This window comes from Myotis daubentonii, chromosome 11, assembly GCF_963259705.1.
Source record: "Myotis daubentonii chromosome 11, mMyoDau2.1, whole genome shotgun sequence".
In the NCBI taxonomy this organism is placed as follows: domain Eukaryota; kingdom Metazoa; phylum Chordata; class Mammalia; order Chiroptera; family Vespertilionidae; genus Myotis; species Myotis daubentonii.
The window spans coordinates 9,491,660-9,515,442 of NC_081850.1; the positions used below are offsets into that span (position 1 = coordinate 9,491,660).

At 40.5% G+C, this 23,783-nt stretch overlaps 1 protein-coding gene across 2 annotated transcripts in view; it reads right to left on the reverse strand.

Annotated features, from left to right (window-relative positions):
• The window catches only part of FAM120A (family with sequence similarity 120 member A), a 114,321-nt gene that overhangs the window by 87,267 nt on the left and 3,271 nt on the right, over positions 1 to 23,783 (reverse strand). For both annotated transcript variants that reach the window (XM_059656455.1, XM_059656454.1), the window contains exons 2-3: positions 8,006 to 8,252; positions 3,671 to 3,753 (exon numbers count right to left, since the gene is read on the reverse strand). In XM_059656455.1, coding sequence (XP_059512438.1) covers positions 3,671 to 3,753; positions 8,006 to 8,252 — 330 coding nt within the window. The remainder of the gene's footprint in view (positions 1 to 3,670; positions 3,754 to 8,005; positions 8,253 to 23,783) is intronic.

Here is a 23,783-nt window from a genome sequence, read left to right on the forward strand (position 1 = left end):
AGAGATACTTTCTAACTAAGAATGGCAGTTTTAGAAGTAACTGGCTGGCAAGTTCCAACTCTGTCACATGTTCTCTGGTCCCAGATTTGTCTCGTCTCAAGCAAGTCCCTATCTCAGGGTGAGCTGCCTCAGTGTTCGGTGTGCAGGGTCCACTGGGGAGGCGCAGGGTGTGTGTGTGAGAACAAGGTCGGAAAACCACCAGGAGAGCCTTATTCCAATACAAATGATCTCTTCCATTCATGACAGAGAAGGCCTGCTTATGGACAGTGCCGGGGTTCCCGATCCATGGGGGCGGAAATAAGCTAGAAATGTTCTGCACACTTATTTAAAGACTGAAAATATACTGCTAAATTTAACATAAAACTAGAAGCTTCCAGGTCATGAGAAGACAAAGAGAGAGCAGAAATGTGCCGGGGTCCAAACCCCAGCGGGTCCAGGGGTTCCCAAAGGTGTGGACGGAGTCGGCGAAGAAGGAATGACACGGAGACAGTGTTCAGTTGATCAGCAGCCTAGCCAGGATCTCTAGCCCGGATCTCCAGCCAAGTTCTGGTCTGGATCTCCAGAGAGGTTCTGCTTCAGATCTCCAGCCAGGTTCAGTCACCAGGTTCTAGTCAGGCTCTCTTGCCATGTTCTATAGTCAGGTTCAGTCCAGGATCTATTGCCATGTTCTCTCCAGCGAAGTTCTTCTGTCTCCAGGCTCCATGTAGGTTCTGTGTTCTGAATTCTGTCTCCTGAGTTCTGTGTCTTGCTGTCTAGTTACATCTGTATTTATACCAGTTGATTCAATCCTATCAATCTCTATTACAAAGGTTAGGGCGTTTCTTATCTCCATTCCAGGGAGTAAAGATTATGTAGCTTAAGCATGATTGTTCGTAGTTAAAGTGATTAATTACCCGCCTGGCACTTAGTTGAGGGGTTTTATTCCCTCCCTAACTTCAGGGGAAAATCCCTACCTGGGGATTCAACCTTTCTCAGAGAGGTGACCTTGGTTAAAACACAGCGCCAAGAAGGTGAACAAACATATTAAGAACCGTATGCCATATATGCCAGGTCCCTTGAAACAGCAAGGATGGATCAGCTCCCGGCAGAAATGCCACTAGTTGAGCTTCCCTTTGTTTCCTGACACCCATGGCCTCAGAAGCCGGGCACGGTAAACATGGTACTTTTCAGAGTCTCCCCTCTCATGCCTCAGCTCTGCTCCTTCTGGATGGAACATGCATTCCAGCTTGCTCGGGAAGAATCTGCTGGCAGACCCAGTCCTTCCCGGGACAAGGCGAGCTGAAAGCAATCTGTAACAACTGGGGAGCACAAATCCTGCCCAAGACTCTGACCCTTTCCCAGAGATGCGATGTGGGAACCCCTCCCCCATCTGTAAAACAGACAAAAAAGCTATACTTGAGTTGCACCCATTCCAGCAGATTCCTTGGAACTTCAAACTTTCCACCTTCACTTGAGAACCAATGGGGAACAGGGAAGGAAGCTCTAATGGAAAGGCATAAACAAGTAAAACTCTGGTGAGTTTGGTTTTATATTTTCTTTTTAGGGATTCCATATATAAATTTAAAATAAAACTTCTTAACTAAAAACAGGTTTTCACAATCTAAAAGCTGAGAGCCTGGTACAGTGCACTAAAGTCCCACTGGGATCGTTAAGAATGTACAGCTAATGTGCATAATGATAGTGACATTATAATGACAAATTAATAGAATGTACATTTTTAAAAAATTCTGGAGGATCAAGTATCAATCTATTAAAAGTGGTTATCTTCCAGGAGTGAGATTCTAAGTAGCTCTCACCTCCACATTACATAATGGTTTATTTTTCTCAACCTTCCAGGCCCCTAACATTATTTCCTCTAGTCCAATGGTTCTCAACTTTCCTAATGCCGCAACCCTTTAATACAGTTCCTCATGTTGTGGTGACCCCCAATTTCATTGTTACAAATTCAACATAATTAAAGCATAGTGATTAATCACAAAAACAATATGTAATTATATATGTGTTTTCCGATGGTCTTAGGCGACCCCTGTGAAAGGGTCGTTCGACCCCCAAAGGGCTCGCAACCCACAGATTGAGAACCGCTGCTCTAGAGCCCAAAATGTCCTTGGATTTCAGAAGTGCTGCTTGGCTCTTACAAAACTATAGGATGACTTCTTGAGAAGGGAATATATTGAGTTAACTTCAATTAACACAAATACAGGGGGAAGAATTCCTCAGTTGAAAGGTCTGTAGTGCCCAAACTGCTACCTCCTAATGCCTTAAAAGGTAGAACTCAGAATAAATGAAGCCCATTTTTCTATTTATGTACAATTTATACCCAACTTATGTTTTTGTTTGTTTTGATATATATATATATTTTTTATTGATTTCAGAGAGGAAGGAAGAGAGATAAAGAGATAGAAACATCAACGATAAGAGAGAATCATTGACTAGCTGCCTCCCGCAAACCTCCCCAGCCGGAATCAAACCTAGGACCTTCCAGGCCACAGGCCAACACTCTATCCACTAAGTCAAACCGTCCAGGGCTACCCAACTTATTCTCAAATAGGATTCCAAAAAGGATCTGATGTCCTACCTCGCTCAGATAAAGTTGCATACGATGTAAGATAAACCACAGACCTTCAAAGCGCCTCAAATTATGCTGCTTTTCACTCTGGAAGCTGGCTCCATGTATGACATGAAACCCAAATAGGGCCCAGGCCCAGTGGGTATGGATTGTGAGATGGCTAGACACTGGGCAGCCAGTGTAGCTGATGCCCACAGCACCTCATCAGGTAAGCTGGAGAGGGAAGAGAACTTCTGAGCCAACACTTCACCCTGATATCTGCCGAGAGCCCTGCCATATGTCCCCACCTCACACTTCTGTCCAATCCATGTTCCTGGGACCCTAGCATGTTACTCTCTGGGAACCAGCCTAGATTCCTCCTCCCTGGGGTTGAACACACACTTCCTAACGACACCTGTAAAAAAACATTGCTCAGTGACTTTTGATGGCAGACAGTAAGACATAAAAAAACATAAAGTTAGGGATAGCATTAGAAAAAATCCAGGTAAATTAAAACGAATTGTTCCTGATGTGACCTGATAGGATGCCCTGGTTTCCAGCTGCCTAAGGAAAAGGTAATGCTATTAAAGGAAAGTGAGTGACTAAAAATCAGTGAATTGGAAGGTAGGGTTGTAAACACTACAGAATATTCTATCAGAAAGGGAGAAGTGCAAAGGCTGAGTCTTGGATGGAGCTCTGAGAAGAGGCAGAGGCAAGGGGGCTCTGGAAGAAGCATGTCAATTGGCTACACATAGGTACAGGCTAACACATTGATCTAAGGTAGAGGTGACTCTACCACCTATTGAAAAACTCATATTTGTAAGTAAGAAACTTAATATATAAAATCTTTAGCTGAAAGAATTCCACCTTCTGGGTATAGGGCATGAAGAATTCCTCTAAGGAAATTTTTAAGGACATTTATAATTTCTCTAAAATATATGTGTTGGGGATAAGCCAAAGCAGATTACTTTTTAAGGTAGGCAGATCCTGAAGTTAGGGGAAAGCACAACACTGCTAACTTTGTGGCATGGTTCCTTCTACAATAAAGGAACATTATTTATATTAAAATAACAACAAAATCAACAGTTGAATATTACAAATGTTGGAAATGAAATGAATTTGTACCTTAAGTGAGGCAAGTGGGTGTTCCGGACCAAGTAAACTCCAGTGAAAGGAAGCCAGGTCTTCATCAGGTAGAATGTGATTTCCTGGAAGGCAAACATGGAACCTAAAAAAGCCATCACCATAGTGACACAGGGAAATGATCACTGCAGGTAGAATCCTAAGATTACCTCATTTGACAAACCACATAAAACTTCCACACAGAAATTGGGAATACTTCTTTATCTTTTAATATAAAGCAGCACAGAGCAGGTCCACTTCTTGCGGTTGCCTTAACTACAACGTGAACTTGCAGTACACTTCCGGCAGCACCCACACTGAACACACTGTGAACAACCTAAGCACATCCTGATAATGCCAACTTGATACAAGTTTTCATTGGTTCAAATGAAGATTGCATTCTGTAAACCAGTTCAACAGCAAAGGTAAAAATCTGCAGTTATAAAATTTAGGTGACAATGACTACTGTTCTTGGCATGGATCAACACCCTCCTCCCATAATTCCTACCGCCACCCACAAATAGATGTGACAAAGAACAGATCTTAACACCACCAAGCAGTGTCATTCAGCTGTGCACCCTATCGCCAGGCTATGTCACAAATGAGCACTGTATACAGTTTAAAAAGCTACATTTTGGGGAAACATTCTCCCTTCATTTAGTGCTTGCTGCCTAATATATAAACATCTTCAATCTGTTAGTTATCTCAGTGCAATTTAAAAGCAGTAATTTCCTAAATAATTCTGTGATTTTTATATCATAATTTAGTCACCACCACGTGGACAGCAGACTCATTAATTGGCTAACAGAAAGCAAAACAGGGTGAGATTATTTGCAGCATTCCCGATCATAATATTCTTTTTTTAAAAATATATTTTATTGATTTTTTACAGAGAGGAAGGGAGAGAGACAGAGAGTTAGAAACATCGATGAGAGAGAAACATCGATCAGCCGCCTTCCGCACACCTCCCACTGGAGATGTGCCCGCAACCAAGGTACATGTCCTCGACAGGAATCAAACCTGGGACCTTTCAGTCCACAGGCCGATGCTCTATTCACTGAGCCAAACCGGTCAGGGCCTGATCATAATATTCTAAACACACAAAACAAGACACAGAAGTGCTGAACTGCCATCACGCCCAGGAGCTTAGCTATGTCCTGTCTAGTAACTGCTCTGCACTGTGTTCCTCTTTTCACAGATTGCATAGAACTTTACTGTGACGGATGAAGTGTCTGAGATTTTTTTAAAGCTTTTATATAAAAAAATATTCACCCAATTACATCAGTAATAGTCTGTTAAAACATGAGTCAAATACATGTTACATGAATATTGCACCCAACTGTTCTAAAGGAAAACAACTTATATAACTATACTTTCTACTACAAAAATGAAAAAAATATATAATCTTTCTCATTTGAGGACTTTGAAACTTTTACACAAAATCTAAAATAAAAATGCCCACCCAATTAAGAGTTTGCCTATAACTTGCTTAAGTTTTTTCAAGAAATTCCAAGCCCTAAATTAATTCATTACTAAATTATTCAATATGTAACTACTGATTGTCTTTCATTTATTTTAAAATTTCACAAAATAACGTAGTTAGAAGAGAATGAGTTAGCATTATCTCCCATGAAATATAGTCAATGTTTCTTAAATAAAATAAACAACTATCCTTCTACATCTCAAACTAGCAAAGGCATTCCTATTCTAAAAGCATACACTTTTCCAGTTTATTAAAAATCAGTTAACATCCCCAAGTCATTTTACATAACGCTTAAGTACATATAAAACTTTTTGAAATGTGACCATCTGCATAATCAATTTTAACATCAGAGAAATACACGTTTATTTTTAACTAGAGGCCTGGTGCACAAATTTGTGCACGGGTGGGGTTTCTTGGCATAGCCTGTGGGGACTGGGCCTTAAACCAGCAGTCCTACGCCGCCTGCCGCTCCTGCTCATCCCAGCCTTACTGTGCCTGCCGCAGGCTTGCGCCCAGTCAGTCCTGATCAGGAGAGGCTTGCACCACTGTAGCGGCGCTAGCCAGCTGTGAGCCCTGTGTCTAGCGCTGGTCCTGAGGGGAGTGAGGGGTGGGGGCCAGGACACAATCAACCCTCTGGGATGCCCTTGCCAGGCTGGCATCTGGATTCGTCCCACTGACTTTCGTGCCAGTTGTCGGGAGCCACCTGGCAGCCGCTTTTATATCCTTTCAGCGTCTAGGGAAGGGAAGTGACCATGGTGCCCCAGGATGACTTTCAGGAGGACAGCGGTGCTGTCGGAATCATGCTGGCAGCAATGGCCCATTGGTGCCTGGGCCCTTCTCCGGAGATTGGACCTGCGGGACTACTGAGGGAGTGAGTGGCTATTGCCAGGCTGGTGGGCCACAGAGACCTGTCAGTCTGCTGAGCGGCACTCCCGCTGTGGGAGCACACTGACCACCACGGGGCAGCTCCTGCATTGAGCGTCTCTTCCTTGGTGGTCAGTGCACATCATAGCGACCGGTCGACTGGTCGTTTGGTTGTTCAGTTTTCAGTCACTTAGGCTTTTATATATATAGATATTTAAAAATATGAAAGCAGATTTAGAAAATTAGTTTTAATCCTCCAATCTCAAGTCACATAAGTTGCCTAAGAAGACAGTGAGAAAACAGAGATGTGCAAACTTAAAGACACATATACGAGAGATTAGATCCAAACAAAGACAATTTATGAAATCAGAATTTTGTTGACCGATTATGGTAGTTACACAATTTGCTAACACCAAATAAAGTGAAAATGTGTGGCTTGTAAATGTGAAAATTTGTTTACAATAATTTCTAATTGTGTATAACTTTTTTAGAATGTTCATACCGAAACTGGTTTGGCTCAGTGGATAGAGCGTCGGCCTGCGGACTGAGAGGTCCCAGGTTCGATTCCGGTCAAGGGCATGTGCCTGGGTTGCGGGCATATCCCCCAGTGGGAGATGTGCAGGAGGCAGCTGATCGAAGATTCTCTCTCATCGATGTTTCTAACTCTCTAGCTCTCTCCCTTCCTCTCTGTAAAAAATCAATAAAATATATTAAAAAAAAAAAAAAGAATGTTCATAAAAATCTGATAACTAGAAATTTCTAAAAATGCTCCACAATATAATTCCCATACAACCAGATTGGGCCACTAACCTCTACAGATACAAACTGAGAGTACAATGTGATCTCACTCTCTTGAGGCCACAAATCTTTCACAAAGGGTTTATGTGCTACAAATAGCCCTCAATCCCATCACTGCAGCTCATGGATTTTAATCACAGGAGGGCTTTGCTCAAAACATATTTATACTGCTCAAAACATGCTTACTTATATTGCGGACACAATTCTTACACACTGGCAGCAACCTAGAAGTGGATATTCAAGTAGTTACAGGCATACAGACAGAGAAACCGACAAAAGAAAAAAGAAAGAAAATAACTATAATATCCAGGCATAAAGTGACAGTTATTTTTAAGCAAATATATATATGTATATATAAAATCTTAGTTAAAATAAGATTTCTTCCTTTCCTTTCTATGTATTCAACATAAGGAATTTCTCCAAGGGAGTTTTTATAGACATGTATATATTTACTTAAAATGTAGGCATTGTAAACAAGGTAAGATAGTTTACTTTTGTTGCTTTTCTTTTAAAGTAGTGAGCGCCCCAAAGTGAAGGGGGGGCGGGAACCACAGCAGATTTGTTTCTATAAGAAACACAACTTATGCTAAAGGTTTAAATGTCTAATTTTCAGAGTCGGACTGTGTTAACATTTGTGATTTTTTTAAACTGCTATTTTGCCCAAACTTTAAGTGAATTTATTAACAAAATTAGTTGTTCAGCTTGGACAGTATAATACATAAATGAACACATTAGAACAAAAGAAGCACATTATGAGCAATACCAAAAATAATATTAAGAAATGCGTTTGAGCCCTGATCGGTTTGGCTCAGTGGATAGAGTGTCAGCCGGCGGACTGGAGGGTCCCAGGATCGATTCCCGTCAAGGGCATGTACCTTGGTTGCGGGTGCATCCCCAGTGGGGAGTGTGCAGGAGGCAGCTGAATCGATGTTTCTCTCTCATCAATGTTTGTACCTCTCTATCCCTCACTTTCTCCCTTCCTCTCTGTAAAAAATCAATAAAATATATATATATTTTTAAAAAGCTCAGTTTAAAAAAAAAAAAGAAATGCTTTTGAGGAGGAACCCATTCCCTGGTTCTTTTGAAGTTAAGATTGAATCCAAAACACTCCGGCTTTAGAAATTAAAATATCAGTGCGTTCTTGGTACAGAACTCCTTTATGACTTGAGGTCGCTTTCACACTGCGCACCTACCTAACAGAGCGGCAAAGATAGGGAAGCGGTTTGGGTTCAGGTCCAGCTGCTTGGCCACTTCATGCATCAGGTATTGGCTTGTGGTGAGACTTTTCCCATTCCGGCTCAGTTTTAGGGCATGGGCACTGAAATAGTAGGGGATGTTGCACAGCGCGTAATCAGAGTCGTACGCAACCAAACCATGAAAGCCGTTTTCTCTGCAGAAACCAATGACTTCTTGATGATGGTCCTCGATGCTCTGTGCAACCTGTGCGAGCAAGAAGGACACTTGATCAGAGGCCAGGCACCACAGCAGCACATGCTCAATGTGCAGACATGTCTATACAGAATACAAAAATTTCAGATATGGGAAATATCCAAGACAGCCAGAAGGTCCAGAGTGCCATAATAAAGTGTGCAGCACATTGCTCAAATGGGAAATCATCTCCTTGTCAATAACATATGATCCCATCCATCCACACTGCAAATTAGTTTTTTATTTCTTGTCAAGGTCAAAGATCATCTTGCTTACAAATATACAATGATAAGCCCTCTGACCCCCGCCCCAAACCCAGTATTTTGAAGTAAAAGAGAGTGATGGAAAAAAGAGAACAGGAAAATAAAGAAGTGGGAAGGAAGATGACAGAGAAGCCAGCTACCCGCAGTGAAACAAAAATAATTTCTTCAAAGTAGATCAAATGTGTCAAATAGGAAAATAATCAGACAGGGTTTTAAAAAAATAAAAGTCAAGTATTTCCATCTCCTATAGTTAAATATTAAATACTCTGAAGCATTCAGCATATGGGGATAATAACAAGAATGAACACATTTACCCCCAAATAATTGTCACATGCTTATTCTGTGCAAAGACCAGTCCTAGTCGTGTGGCACCAGGTTCAGAACCACCATGGGGACTAAGTCTAAATTTACTGCCTTTTTAGTGATGAAAACTATAGCCAAAGCTTCCTTACGTCTGTCTACTGGTTCGCCCACTGCAAAAAGTCACCCGCCTATCTCTAGTGTCTGTGACATACCAAGGAGGGGCTGACTCTCTGTTCCTAAACACACACCAAAGGCACTGAAAAACATTTTCCTAAAATATTTAAAGTTAAAAACAGTCAATTCCTCTCTTGCTATTTCCCAAACTCACTCAACTAAAATCTGCAGTTTTTGTTCCTACAATAAAGTATTTTAGAAAACATAATTTTAAACTAAATCAGGTGATTCAGCTAAAGGTGAAAATCATGTAGGTGTAAATTTCTACAACCCCACTGTCCAATATGAGGCTACATAGAATTAAATTACATTAGGAATTAAGTTCGAGTGTTCAATGGTCACCTACTGGATGTCACTGTGGAGTCACTCTCATTTTTCATTGATTTCTGTAACAGAAGCAGTCACCAAATTTTATTGGAAAGTTATAATGACATCTCATTTAGAGGCAAACTTCTTAAAGATGCATATTTAAAGGAAAAATACTTTTCTGTATTCCTGAGATAAAGTTTTTGATAAAGATATTTCAGTTTGTAAGAAAAAATAAAATATACAATTAGTCAGCTAATGTTCTATTTCTTAGAATAGGAAAATCTTGTTTTGTTATATCCCTTAATCTAAAAATATTGTACATTCACTAAAATAGAAAAGTATAAACAAGAAAAACTAAATTAGGCCAGCTTCATCTCTGAAAAGGATAACTTTCAAGTCTAAGCTCTCTACCTCAACTCACTTATTATATACTAGTAGAACTTTATATATGTACAGTGATGTTTCAAAGCATTTCTAAATCACTAGGTCCTGGATATTTTGCCAACATCTTAAGTCTCCATGTAAGAGAAGACTTACTGTTAAAGTCTCTTAAGAGGCCCTGAAATGAATGGGTATGAGTTACCACACCCTTGCTCCCCACCTCTGCAAGGAGTTCTAGAAAAGACAGTGTGGCTGCTTGCTCCATAGACATCTTTCAGAGGAAATAAGGCAGAATTAACGTGTAAGTTGAATATTACATACTCAATATTTATATTTTATAACAGAGTTTATTAACCCATTCTTCTGGGAAACGGAGGCTGGGAGTAGTTCAGAGACAGGCCCTGCCCTTCTCCAGGAGAGTAGTCCAGAGATGACGTGGCTTGCCCACTTGCTGCCAGCTACTGGGCAGCGTGTCTCACTGCATTCTTACCACATCATCCTCACCACCACTGGAGGCGAGAGAAGGGGCTGCCCTTCGGGCACTGCCTAGATGGGAGTTCCATCAGAAGAGCCAGGTGCATGGCCGGAGGTGTGTGTGCAGCCCCACCCTACCGAGCCTGGGGAAAGTGGTAATAGGTGATGGCGGCAGAGTAGGCAGTTTATCAGTCTAATCTGACATGATTTCAAGGAAGGCTGTTGGGTTATAAAACAATAGGCAACGTATTTCCAGAGTTGTAAGATGGTCATGCTCTCTGACCTAGTAATTTTACTCCAGGAAATAGAGCGTAGGAAACCAGTGTACCCAATAAAAAACACTGGAAACATAAAAAGTATCGGGGTAGACTCCTGTGAAAAAAATAAGTTAACAATAAGGAGCTGGGTAAATACACACGCTACATGGTGCTGTGAAGAAACTTGGAAAAAGTTTATGACAAAATACTAAACAAAAACCATTTCAGAATATACTATCCTGTACATACAACCATGTAAAACTATGGGAAAAGACTGGAAGGAAAAAGACAAAAACCACCATAGCTGTGTTAGAGTGGAACAGTTATGCTTCTAAGAGACTTTTAAAAGAAAAAAATCAATAAAAAGCTGAAACAGCACTAGTATGAGCCATGCCCATACTGGCCACATCTGTGCCACCAACTGGGGACAAATGCTCCTTCTTTCACACGCTCCTTCTTTTAAATGCTCCTTTTTTCAAATCCTCTCTTGACAGATGACAAGGTACAAAGCTTACTCAACTGTATGTCAAGGGTCCAGCGTGGTGCCTGGCAAGCACCACAAGAATGAAAATGGAGAGTCTCATTTCAGGGGCCCCCAAAGAGCCTCTAAACTACCTATAAAGATTAACAAGATATACTCTGTTCAGTGAAAGCCAACATCCGTGGAGACTTCTAGAGAACTTTCATCTGCCTCCAGAGAGTGGAGTGTGGAGCACTCCACAGTCACCTCTTCCCAAAATACAATTCCTTGTTCACTCAGAACATTTGGTTTCAGACTAGCGTTAAAAAGCAAAGTGGCCCTAGCCGGTTTGGCTTAGTGCATAGAGCGCTGGGCTGTGGATTGAAGGGTCCTGGGTTCGATTCTGGTCAAGGGCACATGCCCAGATTGCAGGCTCGATCCCCAGTAGGGGGCGTGCAGATGGCAGCCAATCAATGATTCCCTCTCATTATTGCTATTACTATATCTCTCTCCCTTCCTCTCTGAAATCAATAAAAATACATTTTTTTTAAAAAAGCAAGGTGAACGAACTGTTAATAATTCACAATACTAATTAGCAAATGATTAACAACACCTTCAATTATTCCCCCAAAGCTCACCCAATATTAAACAAATACTTGTCTGCTAGGATTAAGCTCCTAAAACAAAAAAATAAAGAAATCACGCCTATAAGCATAGACTTGAGGCCTAAATTAAAGCAAAGTGAGGCAATCTGTGCCTGTCTTGCTCACCTTGCCCATCTCAGAGATGGGGAGGGGAACAGAACCAAAATGCCTAGGTTCCAATTCTGGCTGGATGCCCAACTTGCCTAGTAAGAATGTAAAATTAGTGGATCTTTTAAGGTTCCTTCGATTTCTAAAATTCTAATGTTCTTCCCCAAGATTAAAACCCACTATGTCTTTATGCAAAGAAAGGCAACATGGCATTAAACACTGCAAGGTTCCAATGGGTGCTAACTGTCTGGGTGGGGGACACATGACTATGTATCTGTCCAAAGTCAAATGACTGTGCATCTCATATAGGGAATGAACTTCAATGCACACACATTTTTAAAATATCCGCCAGGATGGCAGGGGTACCAGGACAGAATGCAGATTGACAAATGTATCGAAGTGTATTGTAAAATATCTGAAACAATCCCACCGAGTTGGGAGGGGGGAGCTCCCCAAAGTAACTTTGGAAAACGAGGTTTTGAGTGGAAGCTGTGAGGCCTGAGGACAGAGACACACAGACACTGAACATGTCTCTGTCATCTGTCTGGGGGCAGGCGGGGGTGAACAGCGCAGAAACCACTCACGTGTGTAAGGTGGCAGTAAATAGATGCTGGGTTGGCTGGTGTCTCCCCGTTATTGAATGGGAGTAGAAATATGCAAAGGGAGGAGGAGGAGGCCAGCATGACCCTGTGATGCTAGGTTAGCCATGGGGACATCCGTAAGAACTGGTGTCTAGGTGACAACACAGACAAGCAGGCACAGAAATCATTACAAGTCAGTCAGTATGTGCATCTCTCAAATGTGAGCTGAGGGCTGAGAAGCAGCAACACCCCAGAAGTGGGAACACCTGAACCCAGATCTGGTTTCTAAATACTGTTCTCCATTAAAAAGAACCACAACCATGGAGGAAAATGGGTGATGCTGGGACAGGGAAACCCAAGGTAAGTCCGGAGCATCTACCTCCTGGTACCAGAAAGGAAGGCAGAGTTCCTAACGAAGGATGGGGTGTGTCAGAGGGACACAGAAGCCTACCTGAAAGATACCCACTGGTCAAAGCTGGAACAATTTGTGCAACAAGATAGCATGTGTTAGGTTATAACCCAATAACCCAAAGTACAAATGAATACATGAGTCCATACTGATACATATAAGTGATGAAATAAATACAGGGAGAAGAATTCAAATAATGTAAAATCCCTCTGCTGCCTCTGAATGTGAGCTGGACTGAATAATGGCTTCCAAGAACCAAACCAACAAGAGAGACAACTGTCACATCACAGAGCAGAGGCCCAGCAAATACCACCTTCACCGAATGACCAGGGTCACAACCAACCAAGTCCTGCTCACACCATGCAGCCCACGGTCCAGTGTGATGAGACGGGCACTGCACCTCTGAGTATTTCCCCCAAATCACAAGAAAACATCCAACAGCCAAAATCAGAGGCCAGCCTACAAAATACCTCATCAGTCCTCCAAAGTGTCAAAAGCAGCAGAGGCTCAGCTGTTCCAGACCAGAGGGGACCAACGAAACAAGACAGCTTTAGGCAACAGGGAGGGTAACCAGGATTGGGTCCGTGAGCCGAAAAGGACACGGGTGGAAAACGGATGAAATATGAATCAAGTGCATGATGCAATTCAGGGTCCTGCACCAATGCTAATGTCTCAGTTTCGATAATATCAGCTCCTGGGATGTTAACATGCACGGAAGTTGAGTGTAGGTTATTCGAGAACTCCCTGAACCATCTCTGCAACTTTTCTATAAACTTAAAATTAATCCAAAAAAGTTTATTTTAAAAAGAAAAGTGGCAATGACTGCTTTCAGCACCTTCATCAGGTGAGCAGGCCACGTTTCCAAGAGCCTATAAGAGAAAACAACTCTCCTGGGACATTCCAACTAAGGGAGGCAGAAGGCCTTCCCCAGACGGAAGTGGGTTAACTACAAACCTGTGAGTGAATGAATGCATGAAGTCCAACAACCAAGAGTCACAGAGCCTGACAGAGTCAGGTGCATTAGACTAGACAGGGTAAAAAGACGACTTGATGCAATTTGGGTGGGGACAGAAAAAAGGGCTGAATTGTGTCAAAATAGACCTTGAGAAGCAGTTAATTAAAAATTAAATTCAGAGCTCAACCTTTGGTAGGCAGGTCTGATAGGAAAGCAGCTGTTCTTTTACCTCGAGTGTGTCTTTTCTTGTCTGAATGGCTTTACTCCCGTTTCCCATCTCCTGCCTAATCTACAATCTTGCCTGTGTTCTATTGCTCCAGTTTCCTGGCCTTCCAGATCCTGACTTGAACTAGACACAGTACAATGAAATTGGTTTGTCTAGTTCTTAATTCTAATTTTAGAAGTGAGCAAAATTTATTAAATACAATGTTGGGAAGAATATTTCAATTTGAACTCTCAAAAACTAAAAATTGAGCTAAAAAAAAAAAAAAAAATCAAGCCTGAAACTTACTTCATTACAGGTGGTAACAGAAGGGAATATAGCCTCCCACCCACAAAGTGAGCCATACTTGGAATCAGCATGGCCTCCTTAAGAACTACCACCATGCTGGAAACCAGAGACCACCTGCCACCTTACAGGTAGGAGGCCATGATGTATTTTTTTGTTTTTTGTTTGTTTGGTTGGTTAATCCTCACCCGAGGATATTTTTCTATTGATTTTTAGGAAGAGTGGAAGAGAGAAACATCGATGTGAGAGAAACGCATCAACTGGTTGCCTTCCACAAAAGCCCCAACCAGGGCCCAGGAGAGGGAGGAGCCTGCAACCAAAGTACGTGCCCTGGACAAGAATCGAACCCAGGACCCTTTGGTCCATAGGCTGATGCTCTAACCACTGTGCCAAACCAGTTAGGACGCATGATTTATTTCTGCTGTGGCCACCATCACACCGCATCAAAATGCAGCTTCAGATCAAGGAGGTGAAATCCTGGAGCTTCTGCGTGCAGAGCACGGAGCGCACTGTTCTTGTCACGTGCTGTGGGAGCCACAAGACCAGGAACCACCAAACTCCTTGCCTCCCCTCTCCACCCAACGGTCCACGAGAAATATGGTGGGTGCAGTCAGCACGGAAAAGTTTCAGTAGCTGGCAAAATACCCTATTTTTGGTCCCAATGAAGTATTTTGTACTTAGCTAGGGAAAATTTTTTGCTACTATATATTTACCAAAGTGTCCTAGGTAAGTTTTTTATCTTAATAGTTTTAAGTTTCATCATTAAAAAGGCAGAAAAATCAAAACTTGTATTTTTACAAGGAATAATGACTAAAACATTCCCAAGCTTACTTTGTGAGTGTAATTTTTATTAATGCTGAAAGCAGCCATGGGGACAGTCCTGTAAGAATGAAAAGGTAACAACAGTTACTTACTCCTATCTCCAGTGAAGAAGCACTTGTACAGTGAGGTTTTGTCTCTGGCACCAGGTGAGTGAACTCCACTGCCTATTTTAATACTTTCTGTACTTCCATTTCTTCATCTGCAAAGATAATAGTACTCCCCAACCTCATAGGGTAGCTGTGGTAATTAAATGAGTTACTATATATGTAAACAGCTCAGAATCATTCATAAATAAAAAGCACTTGATAAATGTTAGCTACTATTTACTTTTAAGTAAACTATGTGAAAAAGGATCTGCTTCTTCATACATTTCACACAGGACCTGAAATACTATGAATTGTCATATATAGATTTTCTGACACAAAGAAAAAAATACTGTATGTGGTTTTTCTTTAGAATGATTTCATACCAGCTCAAGGAATAATGTGACATCCTCCAGCCAGCTACCAGATTTAAAAAATGTAAGTCAACTTAAGCACAAGAGGATATGAGCTGACCTAAATTCTTTTGTTTTTAAGGGAAAAAAAAAAAAAAAGAACAGCTTTCATCTTTATCCAGCTGAACTGTAGTCACTAGGTATTAGGTGGGTAAAACTTACACTATTTTCTCCCTACTTGAGTCAGAAGAAGAATCAAACCACTAAAGTGAACTCTAATTTGGTGGAAGATTTTTATTTTTGTTGCTTACTTTAAAAAAGCAATTTAAACGTTATAACCTACATTAGCTATGTCTCTAAAAGAGAATCTCTCCTTCTTAAGAGATCTAAAATCACACTGAATAAGCTTCCTAACTTACATATTTCTTGCCTACTGATTGCAATGGTCTTGAAAGGAAAAATAATTTCTTTTAAAACAAACAAAGTAAGTAAATAAATGAAGTAATATAGGAAAAGATCCTCAGCTTCATTCATCATAAGGGAAATGTAAGTCAAAACTGCAATGAGATATCTTTTCATACCTAGTAGGATGGCTACTATTTTTTAAAAAAAAAAGCCAAAAAAAACAGAAATAAGTGTTAATGAGGATGTGAAGTGGGAACCACCATATGTTGCTGGTGGGAATGTAAAATAGCATAGCTGCTATGTAAAATAGTACGATGCTTCCTCAAAAAAATTAAACATAGAATTAGGACATGACCCAGCAATTCCATTTCTGGGTATATACCCAAAAGAACTGAAAGCAGGAACTTAGACAGACATTTGCACACCCATTTTCATAGCAATATTTTTCATAATAGCCAAAAGATGAAAGAGCCCTAGCCGGTTTGGATTAGTGAATAGAGCCTGCAGACTGAAGGGTCCTGGATTTAATTCCAGTCAAGGGCACATACCTCAGTTGCAGTCTCCTCCCAGCTGCAGGGCCCTGGTCAGGGCTTGTGCAGGAGGCAACCAATCAATGTGTATCTCTCACATCTATATTTCTCTCTGTCTTTCCCTCTCTCTTCCACTCTCTCTAAAAAACAATGGAAAAATATCCTGGAATGAGGATTACAAAAAAAAAAAAGTGAAAGCAATTCATAAGCAAAATGTAGTATATAACATTCAAGAGAATATTATCCAGCCTTCAAGACGAATTCTGACACATGCGACCACATGCGTAAGCCTTGAATACATTATGCTAAATGAAGTGAGTCACAAAAGGACAAATACTGTGTGATTCCACTCATATGAGGAACCTAGAGTCATCAGATTCTCAGAGACAGGCAGTAGAATGGTGGGTGCTAGGATCTGGGGGAGGAGGAACAGAGAATAAGTGTTTAACGGACACAGAGTTTCAGTTTGGAAAGGTAAGTTCTGGAGATGGATGGTGGCGATAGTTGCACAGCAGTGTTCATGTACTTAATTTCCACTGAACTATACACTTAACAACGGTTAAAATGGGAAAAATTATGTTATGTATAGTTTACCAATTTTTAAAAATGTTTTCATTGATTACTTTAGAGAAGGAGGGAGGGAGGGAGGGAGGGAGGGAGGGAGGGAGGGAAGGAGGGAGGGAGGGAAGTATTAATGTAAAGAGAAACATCTATCACAACTGTACCCACCCTGACCAGGGATCAAACCCACAACCTAGGTATGTACCCTGACCGGGCATCAAACCAGCTACCTTCCAGTGCATGGGACAACGGTCAACCAACTGAGCCACATCGGCCAGAGCAATTTACCACAATTTTAAAAATAAAAATTTATAATAATGAAGTGTGACACCCCTTCTTCCCATCTTCTCAGGAATCTCAGGCACTGGACTCTATGATGTAACATCCAACTTGACAAAAGATAGTTTTATTTTTCCCTTGGTAAATGATATTGGCATGCATGTAATGGACCGTATCTGCCAGGCTATATAAAAGGGTGATTATTTCTTTCTTTCATTGCAATCTTTTTAGCAGATTGTCTGTGATGTGATTGTAGCATGGGTTCAATAATAAAACTGTTTTCTTTCTCTGCTAATAAATAAATAAATAAATAAATAAATAAATAAATAAATAAGACAGTGGCTGTCATAAAAGAAATGCAAATTAAGCTTTATAAACTTTAAAGGTAAAATATAAAAATGATAAAAAGGAGAGTAGAAGAAAACACAAACATTTTATTCAGTGTCTATTTAGCCTACTATATTAATTTCATAATAACTCAGCTAGCTCCTAGCAATAATATTATTGTTAAAAATCTAATTCTAAAATACAATACATTAAGATTTAAGTTCCAGAATTCAGGGAAGAACCTCAGATGGATACAATTTATTTCAAGGAGGTGACACTTGCAAATTCTTCATTGAAATATTTTATGACTAACATAGGTGCGGGCTAATAAGAAGCCACAGTGCTGTGCTTATCCAAGCAGTGCAGTGAGGCAGTCCCCAGTCTGGACTAGTTGGCACTCCTGCTCCTGAGATGAAGGTACTGCAGTCCTATGAAAAGTTAACCCGCCAGCAACACACCCGCCAGTATACTTTTCTACACTAACTGGCAAAACACCAATAACATGGTAGGTTCAGTCTTTCTAAAGCAGCAATTTATTCCAGAGACAAGTAGGAAATGCCAATGACTAGGGCACAAAGGATAAAGTTTCTAGATCACAGATCCTTAACTACTGCAGACTTACCATCACCTCTGCATATAATTCGGTGTGTCAGGTTCAACTCTATACTGGCCCTAAGATGCCTAGCAAAACTGTTCCATAGGACCAGGTAAAAGAAGGAAGACGGCGTGATTCAGCCAACTTCCCTAAGCAGTTGATTTTTATGTCTTCAGCACAGCTCCTAAGAAGCATAAAGGGCTTATTCAAAGATAAAGCCTTTGTGCCAGGTGGCAGACTGAGACTACTTATCTGTGGAACTGACTCCACTGAATTTGAAGACAAACTTTGTACCACCCTCCTGCCATAATACTGCCTTGCACAAGGAGACTGAGTAGCTGGTAAGTCTGGAATTAGTTTACTTATCTACTTATCACATGTATTACAAAGACCTACTACTGCACACCGGGTAGTGCTCTAAGAGCTAGATAACAGGCAATGTCATCAAAGGACTTTCTACAGAAAACATAAGAATAGTAAAAAATAAAAAAGCCTGACCAGTATGGCTCAGAGGTTGAACGTCAACCCATGAACCAGGAGGTTAGGGCTCGATTCTGGTCAGGGCACATGCTGGGGGCTGCAGGCTTGAGCCCCTATAGGAGGCAGCCGATGGATGATTCTCTCTCATCATTGATGTTTCTCTCTCTCCTTCCCCCTTCCTCTCCCTTCAATCAGTTAAAAAAAAAACCAACACATTTTTTTAAAAAAGAAAATAAAACTAAAGATGCCAGCTATATAGAGACATTTGAAGAATTTTAGAATATTTTTATCTAAACTGATTCACTTACGTCTAATTGTTCTATTTAAACATTTTTGTCTATACAGCCAATGGAAAATAAATCTAATTTTCCAAATTCTAAAGTTATCTCTTCAGGGTGAGGGGTGGGCAAAATGGGTGAAGGTGTTCAAAGTGTACAAATTTCCAGTATAAAATAAATGTCTTGGGTATATAAAGTACAGCATGGCAACTATAGTTAATAATACTGTAACTATATTTGAAAGTTAAAAGAAATCTTAAAAGTTCCCATCATAAGCCCTGGCTGGGTGGCTCTGTTGGTTACACGTTGTCTGGTATACAAAAGGGTTGCAGATTTGATTCCGTGTCAGGGGACATACCCAGGTTACAAGTTCAATCCTCAGCTGGGGCATATACGAGAGGCAACCAATGGATGTTTATCTTTCTTGCTCCCTCTCCTTTCCACTCTCGCTAACAAAAAACAAACAAACAAAACAAAAGTTCTCATCAAAAGAAAATTTTTTTTTGTAACTATGTGAGGTGTTAACTAGATTTATTGTACTGATCATGTCACAATATACACAAATAGAGAATCATTATGAAAGTAATGTAATGTCAGTTATATCTCAAAAAAAAATTTTAAATAAAGTACCTCCTTCTTCATATTACATGGTATTTGGCATTTATCCTATGGTTGATTGCTTACTAAGACTGGAATTTGTAGTATGTGCTAATCAGTTTCTTTTCCTTATATAAATTCCCATTGTACAAAACAAAATGAAGAGCACTGTGGGTCTAGAAACATTTTAGAAATGGGGTGTGGCCAAAACCGGTTTGGCTCAGTGGATAGAGCGTCAGCCTGCGGACTGAAAGGTCCCAGGTTCGATTCTGGTCAAGGGCATGTACCTGGGTTGCGGGCACATCCCCAGTAGGAGATGTGCAGGAGGCGGCTGATCGATGTTTCTCTCCCATCGATGTTTCTAACTCTCTATCTCTCCCTTCCTCTCTGTAAAAAATCAATAAAATATATTAAAAAAAAAAGAAAGAAATGGGGTGTGTAGATGTGCGTATTTTAATTTAGAAAACTAAGTTGTATTTTTTATTACTTCTCTTCCTGGTATACTTAGAAATCTGTATTTCAAGCATTTATATGGCTTTACTAAAGGCCCAAACTTTGGAATTCTTTGATTTGTTCACACCAGGATTTCCTAGCCTATGCACAACTGGTATCTGGGGACAGATACTTCTTTGCTGTGGGATTGTCCCTGTGCATCCTGGGCCTCTGTCCACTAGATGCCTTCAAGTTGTGAACACTAAAAATGTTTCTAGACAATGTCAAAACCACTCCCAACCCCTGTGACAACACTCACTGGTCTTCAATGACTAAATAGTTTGTCCTATGGCAGTGATGGCGAACCTATGGCACGCGTGTCAGAGGTGGCAGGCAAACTCATTTTTTTGGTTGATTTTTCTTTGTTAAATGGCATTTAAATATATAAAATAAATATCAAAAATATAAATTTTTGTTTTACTATGGTTGCAAATATCAAAAAATGTCTATATGTGACACAGCACCAGAGTTAAGTTAGGGTTTTTCAAAATGCTGACACGCCGAGCTCAAAAGGTTCGCCATCACTGTCCTATGGCAAGAAAGCTCCCAATGTTGACATGGGAAAATGACATAAAGGAGTCCCCTGGCCCGACTAGACTAAGGTCCTTGAAGAAAAGAGTCCTTTTTTCCTATTAAAGTCACTCCTCATGCCTGGCCGAGAGCAGACCTTCAATGTTTGCTAAAGGTAGGATAAATCATCACTGGGAACCAGTCAGAAAATAGAGCCTAAGAAATTTAAGAAATAATCTTATATGATGGCCATTAGCCCAGGCATTGAAAGAAAATAATTTGGCTATATAAACAGAACAAAGCAAATATTTGATTTAAAAGCCGAGTGCCTACACTAAACATATAGGAGATAACAAGGAGTAAAATTAGTCCCTGGCCTCAAGTAGCATATAGTTAGTGGGGGAGGCATTTATGCAGGCAGCTATAAGAAAGCAGACTGTAGGAACTTCCACTGCAAACACAGATGACACTGCGTGTGTCCCTGGTCCATGCAGGGACATCAGATGATATTCCATGAAGGAAGCTGGCATTTGAGATGGGCTTTCAAGTACGAGTAAAATTCTGACAAGCAAAAATGGGGTAGTCAGACAAAGGGGAGCACCATAAGCAGAAGCTGGATATTTCTTAGAGAAACAGGGAGCAGTTTGGGAGCATTTAAAAAGGACAGTAGAGGACTGTGCATCATGGAGGAAAACGGAATGGGCTCAGGTTGCAGTGGGTCAAACACCCTGACTAAGGACTTTAGGTTAATGGTTTGTTCAAGTCACTGGCAGAAGAGTGGCCCACCAGAGACGAGGTTCGCGAGTAAGATATCGGGTGCCGGAGCCCAGCCAGACCCAGAGGCAATCCTGACTCCTCCTCACAGTAAGACACGGTTCAGTGAAGTGGCATTTACCCTGAGTACTCTACTTTTTGTTCTGTTTTATTCTTTATCATTTTTTCCTAAGTGCTGGTAAACAGCCAATAATTTGATGTCACAACCCACCGCTGGGTTTGCAAAGCACCTGTTAGACCTTTTGGGTAAACTTGGTAAGTTCACATGTTGGGGGTATTAGAAATGAGGAAGAGGGTAAGGGAGAGACTGCTGGGCTAGAGCTGACATGGCACATTGTAGGGACTGGCAGGATGGGATGATGAAATGCCTTTCATTTGTAGGGCTTGGATAAATTATGGAATACTACAAAGGCATTAAAATGAATCAGAACTGTAAGTATAGACATGGGAAGACTTTTTTACATACTTACAAAAACCCAAATTCCTGAATAATATATTGTGTGATCACATTAACCTTAAAAAAAATTAAAACTGTACTGTGATAATACATTATATAATGTATATATGTGTGTGTGTATATAATGTATGTTATAGGCAGCTTCTGTGGAAATGGATATGGTGATTCCTTGAGAAATTAAACATAAAATTACCAACTGACCCAGCAATTCCACTTCTGGTTATACACCCAAAAGAATTGAAAGCGGGCACCTGAACAGATTTAGTACACCCAGGTTCACAGTAGCATTATTCATAATGCACAACAGCCAAAAGGGAATACAACTCAAGCACCTATGGAAGGCTGGATGGATAAACCAAATGTGATCCATCCACACAATGGAGTATTATTAAGCCTAAAAAAGGAAGGAAATTATAACACAATTTTACAATATGGATGAACCATGAAGACATTAGGCTAGCTGAAATAAGTCAGGCACAAAATCGATACACTGGAAAAAAATAAGTATTTTAAATGGATGGCCGATTTGAGTTATAATATTGTCAATTTTGAGCCCTAAATGTTCCCTGGTCAATTCAAGGTGTTAAGAATAAAGCATAGTGCTAGTTTTCAGAGTCTCATGGATAGGAACTGTGCCATTCCCCTTCTAACTGAAAAAAGCAGTAGAGGCGTTGTGCTATCAAATCTAACCTGAAAGTGAACTGCAGGTGGCCACACCCCCAAAGCATTCTTACACAATGAAACTGAACTTTGACTTCAGCAGGGCACTTCCCTCTTGAAGAGGTTACTGGTTACCTGTCCTCAGGTGTCAATAAGCAAGCCCACTTCTTCCCATATAAAATGGGGTAACAAAATGCTGAGGGTTACATGAGATGCTCTGAGGGAGAACTTAGCAAGGTCTGGCACCCCACAAGTTATTCCTCCTGCCCCCATCAACTACACAAAGAGAAATCATTCCGAAATCTCAAGCCACAGTCGAATCTCACATTCCTCAGCTGACTTAAAACATGAGCACTGCTTTATGTAAGATCTGAGTAAATCACCAGAGCACTGATTCAGGACAAGAGCTTAAGAACCTCATCATAAACCCACACACCAACACCACAAGTCTTGTGACAGGAACATTTAGGAAACCTCGGAGATTTAATGCCACTAAAATTTTTAAATAAACATCAGTTCCTCCCTAAGTGTCAAAGGTTATGATGACTCAAGGCACACAAGAGGAAATGCTCCGAGTAACTAGCAGAAGCCAAATCCAGGCCAAGGAGTTTCGTGACCTGAACAAAATTAGTTGATACAAATGCCAACTTCTAATGGTTAAAGTAATAATTGTATTCCTTTTAAGTACTTTATCAAAAACATACTCTTCTGAGTCAAAAAAGATTTCTCTAAGCAAAACTGACAAGAAGTTAAAACCTTTCTGCCAGTTTTCAGAAGCATAAAGACCAATAAGATGATAGACTTTTATAAGAGAAATGCCTCATATGCCCAACATTACACATAGGTGTTATGTCAATTCTTTGTCAATTTTTATATAACCTTTAAAAAAATTATCACCCAGTAAAACTAACTTTTATTTACTTTTGATGTATAGCTCTATGATTTTTAAAATTTATTACCATCACCACCATCAGAATACAGAACAGTTTCATTACCCCAAAAGCTCCCTCCTGCTGTCCCTTTATATTCACACCTCTCCTGCCCTTCTCCTCTGGCAAACTCTGTCGCCATCAGTACAGTCTTATCCTTAGGAGAATGTCATAAAAATAGAATACTTTTTGTTCACTCAACATAAAACCTAAAAGATTCACTCAAGTTATTGCATGTATCAATAATTCCTCCATTAAAAAAATTTTTTTTATTGATTTCACAGGTGGGGGGGGGGGGGAGGAACATCAATGATGAGAGAGAATGATTGATCGGCTGCCTCCTGAGGATGGAGCTCGAAACCCAGGCATGTGCCCTGACCAGGAATCAACAGGGACCTTCTGGTTCATAGGTCGACACTCAACCACCGAGCCAGGCCGGCACGGCAATTCATCCCTTTTTATTGCTAAGTAGTAATGCATAGTACAGATGTACCACAATTTAACTACTTGTCTATTAAAGGATATTTTGGTTGTTTCAAGTTTGGGCTATTATGAATAAAACTACTATGAACATCAGTGTATGGT